Here is a 9,103-nt window from a genome sequence, read left to right as displayed (position 1 = left end):
GAACTGCCATACTTGTATATACTGTACAATCCTGTAACCATCAAGCATAAAAGCTTCAAGGGAATAAAGTCTTTGGTATTGCAGATGGACTGTGTGTTCACTTCTTGCTGCCTGTAGAGTATTGTGGATGAAGCTGAACATACTAGTCACACGGAAGATACCAGTGCATTGTGGGAAAGGTCCTGGCACTATCCCTAATACGCTGCATCAGCAAAGAACTCTCACACACTCACAGAGACATCACAGCGACACGCCAAAATGTTTCATCGGTTAGGGTCTGAATGTTCACACCCGTACCGATCGGGGGAATGAGCTGGGAGAAGACTGCGCTAACTCTTATCCCCCTCCCCCCCGCTCTGTGTCACATGATGACTCTTTCTCACACAGAGCGGGAAGAGGATGCTCTGCATCACGGTCTTCTCCCCACTTGTTCTCCCAATCGGCACAGGTGTGAACATGTCTATATGATGTCTCTGTGACTTGTCAACATTTTTTTTTTTTATAACGACAGTGACACTATAAAGGGGTGTAGAATTTAAATATTGCTGGGGCAAAAATACAAATACATATACAGTATAGTCCTCTAACCCTGGCCCCCAGCTCCTGTTCAGCTCCTTCATAGTCTCCTCCAGATGAGCAGTCACCACTAGGCCTTTTGTTTACTCGTCTTAAACCCCAAGAAGTTAACAACATCACAATGTCTCCCCTGTACCCCTCTTTCATACTACCACCAATTATCCTACTATTACAACTACTATCAGTCCTGTCACTTTGATTGACTTACCTCATCATATGATACTATGAATTAAGATAGGATTCCCTCCTGCTGATACCGCCATCTTGTTTGGCGTTTCTGTTAATGCTCTTTGCATTGTGCATTGTGTGAAATCGCTCATGAGACACATCCGGACTGTAGCAATATGTATATGCTCTGTATGGCCTCTAGGGGTCTCACTACTTATATTGTTCATATGGTTCAACTGTACTGTGTTATCTTGTTGGTAGTGGTTCAGTAGTTTACCTCATGTGAAATGGCAGCTGAATAAAATGTCTGCTACTCCCAACACTGTCTGAGCCTCTGGATAAAGCACCAACTAACAGAACACGGACAATCCAAAACTGGTTAAATATTCTCAGCTTAAGGAACATATTTAAGAAATGAGGACACAGGGTTTTGTGGTTGATCCTGAACCTCTTGTTTTACATTGTAGCCAATGACTTTCCTGGGAGCCCTCGCCTGAGAGCCTATTTTTTAGCCGCCTAACTCTAAGATGTTGACCCTATATTTATATCATAACTAAAGATGACCACTTTACCCCCTAGAGGACAGATTGTTCTCATCTTGCTGGCTCAACGTAACAGAAAGTTTTGGTTTCACCCGAATCAAAGTTCAACCCAAAAGTTTATGGTCGACCTAGGATTCGGGTGAACTGGTTCCCTCATCTGTAAACGTAACATGATTGATCAAAGAGTTTGTGATTCCCCGACCAAAAGTTGGTCAGTCTACCAGATTCGTCCTATTAACCATCAATGATAAAAAAAAAGTCCATTTTGTTTGAACTGCGAAAACTTTTATCATTCTTTTGTAAATCATAACTAGTAAACATTTTAGGTATCTTCACGTGTAGATTGTAGAAAGTCTTGGAGTTGTAATGGACTCTGGAGATGCATTTCACACTTTGCATGTATCGTGGGAGTCTTCATGATGTGGTCTTCTTTATGGTCCTGGCCATCAATCATCCTTGGCGTTTTCCCTGCTGTAAAGAGACACTGATCAATGTTCAGACAGAAACCAGATATTGTAGACATTTGCATTAATTATTATGCGGACTATTATGTAGTGGCGTCCTCCAGCCCTTCATCCATCAATCTCCTGAACGTAGACAACAAACCATCCATCCTTGTGGTGAAGATGATGCAGTCTATAAGGACTCTCAAGGCCATAGTTTTACTTCTGACCACAATATCCGGATTCTCTATAAACTCATCAATAGTCAATGAATACTGCAGAACCTGGAGCCGGAATGATCAGCCTGGTGTCCATATTCTCTTCTCCACCGCAGTGACTACTCTCCTCCAGCAGTGCTCCATCACTCTTGATGGTTTCCTATACATCTTTGGATGTTACATGATGTTTGTACATGAAGTCTATGTAATAGATTTTACAATCTTGTATTTCCTGATAGAACTGAGTTTCTGGCACGCCACCTGGCTCTCCGTCTACTACTGCCTGAAACTGGTCAACCTCCCCTATCGGATCTTCCTCCAGATGAGACTCCGCTTCTCCTCCTTTGTTCCTCTGCTGCTCATAGGATCGGCCATCGGCTCACTTCTTATCAATGCTCCATTTCTCTGGACTGTGCACATAACTTTTCTTCCCAATGTCACTGAGTATAAGTATGAAATGTTTTATCCTCACACAATCGGTAACATGGTATTTGGTTGCTGCTTCCCCTTCCTTATAACCTTCACGGCCATTGTGCTCAGCATCAGTTCTCTCCTCAGTCACATCATGAAGGTGAAGAGCAATGAGAGTAACTTCAGGAGGCCTCAGCTGAAGGCTCATATCAGGGCCATAAGAACAATGGTGACACGTCTGATTCTAGACTTGATCCTATGTTTAGTATCTACTGGTTTGTTGACATCAGAGTTAACTTTAGGGACAGTGGTGGACACGGCCTGCTGGATATTTCTCATGTTGTATCCTACTTTCCAGTCCATCATATTCATTCTAGGAAATCCAAAACTTAAGGAAAAGTTATTTACTTGTAGGAGGATGAGGAGAGATTGACGGAAGAAGAAAAGTTTTCCATGATTTCTTAGTGAGTGTCGACCCTCTTATACTGTATGTGCATGTAAACCCGGAGCATGCTATACTCCAGCTATAAATGATAGAAATAGTAATATAATGGTGTCATGTAATGGGAGCAGAGCTAGGAACAACAATGCATCTTGCCTGAGCGATGAGAAGATGTCATCTAAACTAAAGAAGAAACTACGATTCAAGTCTGACAAGCCAATGCACAGACCTTTGGAGGGATTGTTTTAAGATGACAACCATTGTCCATGTGCCCTATTGCTGAATATGGACGACACATAGGGGGTCCCACACGTGGAGAACACCTCTGTGTGCCAGAGCCGTCATTCTGTAAGAAAGACCCTTTAAGATGAGATATATATACCACTGAATTGTGAGTTTCCTCTGTTTTCTTATAATTTATCTCTGGAATAAATAATATAAAATAAATGTAAAAGATTTCAATTCTATATATAAAGTTTTTTTTCTGTTTAATTTTTTTTTTATTTTCAAGAAAGAAAATAACAAAACATCATAAAATGAACAAAGCTTTTCCAGAAGAGTAACATTACAATAGCCGTCCTACATCGGCTGCTACAAACATTCAGCTGACTACAAAGCAGGTCACATAGACACAGATGTGGGGAGGAAGCACATAGTGATGTCACCAGAGGAGAACAATTATAGTCCCAAAGTCCATTCCTATACTTCAACTAAGAGAAAGTCCTTGATAGGTCAGACACTTTTTCCATTTATTAGTGAACAGTTTATTAGTGGAACCCCCCCCCCCCCCCCCCCCCCCCCGCTTCCCCTGTCATATTCTCCATTGTGCAGTTATATTGGACTCTCTGCAGTATTTCTTACAATGAGGGGAGTTCATTTGTCTTTCATTTTTGGACTATTTTAGTTCTCGTCACCACTAAGATGTGGAACACTGGATCTATCTGAGATTGGAAGATCCCAAATACCCAAGGATAGAAGAGCCAAAACTGCATCCCAATGCGGAGAGTAGCATTAGATCTGATCCAAGAGTGCCTTAGTGCTGTGCCACAGTTTAACTACCAGGGGGCACGTCCACCATATATACATCAGAGAGCCTATACTAGTTTGGCACCTCCAACAAATAGGAGAAGCCACAGGAAAAATTTTGGACAGTTTATATGGTGTAAAGTGCCACCGATACAAGGGTTTGCCTCCCTTTAGTAAATCACACTTGATCATTATGTATAATTTAAGGCAAAACATCCATAAGCCTTAGGGCCAGGGTTTTGAAATACAACTTTAAATCAACATTGAGTAGGGAAACTGGTCTGAAATTGGTGGAAGTATCCGGAGATTTCTTCAGCTTGGGCAAGGTCACTGTCAATGCTTGAAGCATCTCTTTCGGGAGGGAGCCCGTAACCCCTTAGGGTTAGAGATTGGCGAACCTGGAGCAGCTCGAGTCAATCCGAACCTGAACTTTCAGCATTTCATTAGCGGTGGCTGCTGAAGTTGGATAAAGCACTAAGGCTATGTGGAAAACATGGATATAGTCATTGGCTGTATCCATGTTTTCCAGACAACCTTAGAGCTTTATCCAAGTTCAGCAGCCCCAGTTAATCAAATACCGAATGTTCGGGTTTGGATCGACTTGAACCCCAACCCGGTTCGCTCATCTCTACTTAAGGTCCATGCCAATTTTAATTTTTGAGCTTTTGCTTTTTCCACTTTATGTTTAAAAGGCCATTTTCCACCAAGAAACCCACATGAGCCCTTATTTTTTGCGTCACTAATTGTACTTTGCAATGACAGGATGAATTTTTGCATAAAGTACACTGCGAAAGCAGAAAAAAATTTATTGTGTGGTGAAATTGAAAAAAAAAAAAACGCATTTCTTTTATTTGGAGGGTATTTGTTTTTACACCGTTCACACTGTGGTAAAACTGACTTGTTATATATGTTTCTCAAGTCATTACGATTGAATCGATATATAACATGTATAACTTTTATATTATGTGATGGCCTGTAAAAAATTCAAACCATTGTTAACAAATAAATGTTGCTTAAAATCGCTCCATTCCCGGCTTATAGCGCTTTTATCCTTTGGTCTATGGGGCTGTGTCAGGTGTCATTTTTGCGCCATGATGTGTTCTTTCTATCGATACCTTGATTGTGCATATGCGACTTTTTGATCGCTTTTTATGAAATTTTTTCTGGATTTGATGTGACCAAAAATGCGCAATTTTGCACTTTGGGATTTTTTGTGCTTACGCTGTTTACCGTGTGAGATCAGGAATGTGATTAATAGTTTGAGCGATTACGCGCGCGGCGATAGCAGACATGTTTATTTGTTTATTTATTTATATTTATAAAATGTGAAAAGGGGGGTGATTTGGACTTTTATTAGGGGAGGGGATTTTTTATTAATAAAAAAACATTTTTACTTTTACTTTTACATTAACTAGAAGCCAGCCTGGGGGACTTGTATATACACAGCACTGATCTCTCATAGAGATCAATGCTGTGTATATACACAGCAAAGATAGATTAAATCAGTGATAGATTGCTATGGCCTGCTGCAGGCCATAGCAATCTATTGCCAAGCCGGGACCAGCGTCATTGCAAGGCTGAGGCCCGGCACGGGCAGAAGAACGGATCTCCCGGATCCCGAACGGATGTCAGGTTTGACAGCTGCATTGAAGTGCTTAATTAGCCGGCGTGGCAACGGGACCCGCGCCGACTAATAGAGGCACTGCCCGGCTGCAGATTTCAGCTGGGAGCGGTGCCGTTCAGAGTGGGGTCCCGGCGGGACCCCTCTCTGAACACCCCCCGCGGCACCATGACGTACCAGGTACATCATGGGTCGCTAAGGGGTTAAGCATGATATCATTGGAAAGTCTGGTTAAGTAGGGAGCTGAGTACTATATAATTCATACAGTTCATCATAAAGTCCATCCGGGCCTGGGGCCTTATTTGATTTGAAAGATTTGATAACCCTCAGTATCTCAGACTGAGAGAGAGGTTTGGAAAGGGCTTCTACTTGGAAAGCCGTTACCTTAGGGGATTGCATTTCTCCAGAAGAGAGGCTCTGTGAGAGTCACTAGCTTGATGCACGCTCGAGTCGCCAGCCAGATTGTATAGAGATTTACTACAAATCTTCCCTTATCCTCTACCACTTCTTCCTGGACTGCAAATGGTAAGGAATCGTTAACCAGGATGGACACCCCACCCTTCTTTGTTATAGCAGTGGATGAGTAAATCTGGGGGAATCTCTTATTTTTACTCTGGGCAAGTCTTCAGAATTCCTGTACACATTGGGCGGCCTCCTTCCAGAGTTGTGACCGTTTCTAGGGGGAATTCAACCCCATAATGTTCGTAGACACTACCGTAAATACCATTGTGACTGTACTGTATCTATAGTGTCAGTAGCCATCCAAGTTTGAGATTGAAGTATTTCACGAGTATGGCAGTAAGTACCTATTGCATACATTATGTTCTCCAACTGTAAGAAGCCCTTTCCATTGGGCCCACCTTGTAGTACAGGACAGAAGAAAGAAAAGCATGACACAAGAAAGAAACTGGTAAACGAAAAAAAAAAAAAAAAACATTAGAAAGTGACTTTTAAGGTTTATCCTCGCCATGAGAGGGGATCGGGTGTAAACACTAGATATAACGCGCGCCTTCGGCAGAATTACACTCGAGAAGTCCAACAGAACTGAAGAAAAAGTCCAGCTCAGAAGGAACACATCTTGGTGAGTTTCCAGACGGAATCAACAACTATTTCTTTCTTCAGGGAGCATTCTGCTTCCTGTTATGGAGGTTGGATTGCCATTACTGGGCGAGGCTATGTTCACACACAGTAAGAGACCGGTCGTTCCGTGACGGCTGGCCTCTGAAACAATCGTCCCGTCCGGTACTGCAGTACCGCCCAGATAATCTTTGCAGCTGTAGAGTTCTGATGAGGGCGCATCCGTGCGCACCAACACCAGAACTCCCCACTGCACACTGGAGAAAGTGGCTGGAGCCGCTCGCTCCTTTGTGTGTACTGACATTGTTTTCTGCGGCCGATATTCATTGAATAGCGGCCACAGAAAACTGACATGTCAGTTTTCTACGGCGCCGAAAGGGATCCCGGCCGGAGTATATACCATGTGTATACGCTCCGGCTGGGATACCATAGAAAGCAAGGCAACATGTGTTTTCATACAAAGTATGGCCGTTGTTGCCGATTGCAATAACTGTCTCTGTTGTTTGCATCTTGTGCTGAGTTGCCAGAAAACAACACTCCGATTAAAGGGTGAGCTGGGAGACAGACAGACAGTTTTCCAAGATAGGGGCGTTGGTGGCAGTGAGGGATTTTCAAGATCTAGCAGGTCATCATATATCAAGCTGCTGTGGCAAACATGGCTGCTGTGTGTATGTGTCCCAGGCGGCCTGCTCCCGGAGGCAGAGGGGCAGGGTGAGAAGTGGGGTTGTGGCGGAGTTATCATTTCCTTCCTTTGCCAAAGAATCCCTGTTGGATGCTGCATCTGTGGCGCCGGCTGGAGGCAGAGCGCTAGGTGATACAGGCCTGCTGAGATATAGGCCGCTCTGCATCATCTTGGATAGAGTCCGCAGCGCTGAAGAACTGTTCTATCTTCGGGTAGCAAAAATATTCTTGCTACCTGAATGCCTAATGGACTGAATTTGAGGTAGGACTTTATACTTACTTATTGATTACTGTAATGGTTCATATGCACACCCGTGATAGATGTGTACTGACACAAACCACATTACCGTGTTTCCAATGTATTTTGTAATCATGTCTAAAATTAATGAATTTATTTCAATGATGAATGGGCCATTCCATGATTTAAATATGTCCCAGGTATGGGTCATGTGATCATGTGGTCACGTGGTACCTGTAAAACCCTTTTTATTGGAGTGTGTAACAAGTGATTGCATGCCACGAATAAGGGCGCATAGCCCGAAACATGTAGGTGTTACAAGGACTATGGAGTGCTTTTAAATTGTGTCTTCAATAAACTTCATTATATGAAAAAAATGGATCTGGAGCTGGACATCCGTCTTTTCCTTGTTCCTGAACGGCTGTCGCCAAACAGTGTACCGTGCACCAATCTGAGTTCCTCTGGGAGAAGGGTGAGCTGTTTACCTGAGGTTTTGAACTCATAGGACTGGTATTAGGTGGAATCACAGGACTGGTAGAAGATGGAGTCATAGGACTGGTTGAAGGTGGAATCAAAGAACTGGGAGGAGATGGAATCATAGGAATGGTGGAAGATGGTATCATAGGACTGGTAGAAGATGGAGTCACAGGACTGGTAGGATATGGAGTCATAGGACTGGAAGAAGATGGAGTCACAGGACTGGTAGGATATGGAGTCATAGGACTGGAAGAAGATGGAGTCATAGGGCTGGTAGGAGATAGAGTCATAAAACTGATTATAGATGGAGTCACAGGACCGGTAGGAGATGGCGTCACAGGACTCGTAGAAGATGGAGTTACAGGACTGGTAAGAGATGGAATCACGGGACTGGTAAGAGATGGAGTTAAAGTTCTAGTAGGAGATGAACTCATAGGACTGATAGTGTATGCAATCACATGACTGGTAGAAAATTGAGTCATAGGACTGGTTGGAGGTGGAATCAACCTATCCGAATATTTCATAAGGCTATATGCTGCAGTCTTCAATTTAGGATTTCCAAAGATTAAAACAAAGGCTTGAGACGTTGGATAAGACAGAACAATTATCCAGTAGATGGAGTATGTGCTAGAACCAAGAAAAGATGGGACCAAAGGTCCTATGACTGTTATAAGGAAAAAAAGGATGTCCAAGACAAGACGCATGACCATAGCCCTGACAGCTCGGTAGTGCCCCTGTAGCTGGGTGGATGTTATACGGGAGTCACTGCCCCTTATTCTCCAGATGTGTCTTATTAAAGCAATGGACACTGATGCCAATAGAGACACAAGCTGTATAGAAGGGAACACTAAAGTCAAACAGCGAGCTAAGGACAATGTAGATGTAGTTCACAACAATCCTATGAGCGGACATTTTTGGGTAGTCCGTGACATTCTGAGGTTTATCCAGAGTGGCTGTCCAAAATACTGGAATATTAATGGCCACAGAGAACAAGACTGAGACGACTATGAGATGAGGAAGGAAAGTAAGGAACTTGGCTTTTATCTTAAGGAAGAGCCAGTGGGAGGAATTAACAAGCCGGACACAGCAGAACATAGAGAGCCAGGCCGTGTTCCAGATGCTGACTCCAATGAGGATCAATTCGAGGGAAAATGTAATTAAATAAAAATGTCTATGTGACAAA

At 43.1% G+C, this 9,103-nt stretch overlaps 1 protein-coding gene across 1 annotated transcript; it reads left to right on the top strand.

Moving 5' to 3' along the window:
• Nucleotides 1-1,777: 1,777 nt before the first annotated feature.
• Nucleotides 1,778-2,791, top strand: LOC138801902 (taste receptor type 2 member 40-like). Its single transcript, XM_069984997.1, has one exon. The coding sequence runs from the start codon at nucleotides 1,778-1,780 to the stop codon at nucleotides 2,789-2,791; it is 1,014 nt and encodes a 337-aa protein (XP_069841098.1).
• Nucleotides 2,792-9,103: the final 6,312 nt, after the last annotated feature.

Source organism: Dendropsophus ebraccatus, chromosome 9 (assembly GCF_027789765.1).
Source record: "Dendropsophus ebraccatus isolate aDenEbr1 chromosome 9, aDenEbr1.pat, whole genome shotgun sequence".
In the NCBI taxonomy this organism is placed as follows: domain Eukaryota; kingdom Metazoa; phylum Chordata; class Amphibia; order Anura; family Hylidae; genus Dendropsophus; species Dendropsophus ebraccatus.
The sequence above is the reverse complement of the archived record's forward strand: the minus strand, read 5'-3'. Positions and strand labels throughout refer to the sequence as shown.

What these genes read in the sequence shown, in the direction of transcription:
- LOC138801902 (XM_069984997.1), top strand. Translation starts at nt 1,778, where the DNA reads ATGTTCAGACAGAAACCAGATATTGTAGACATTTGCATTAATTATTAT.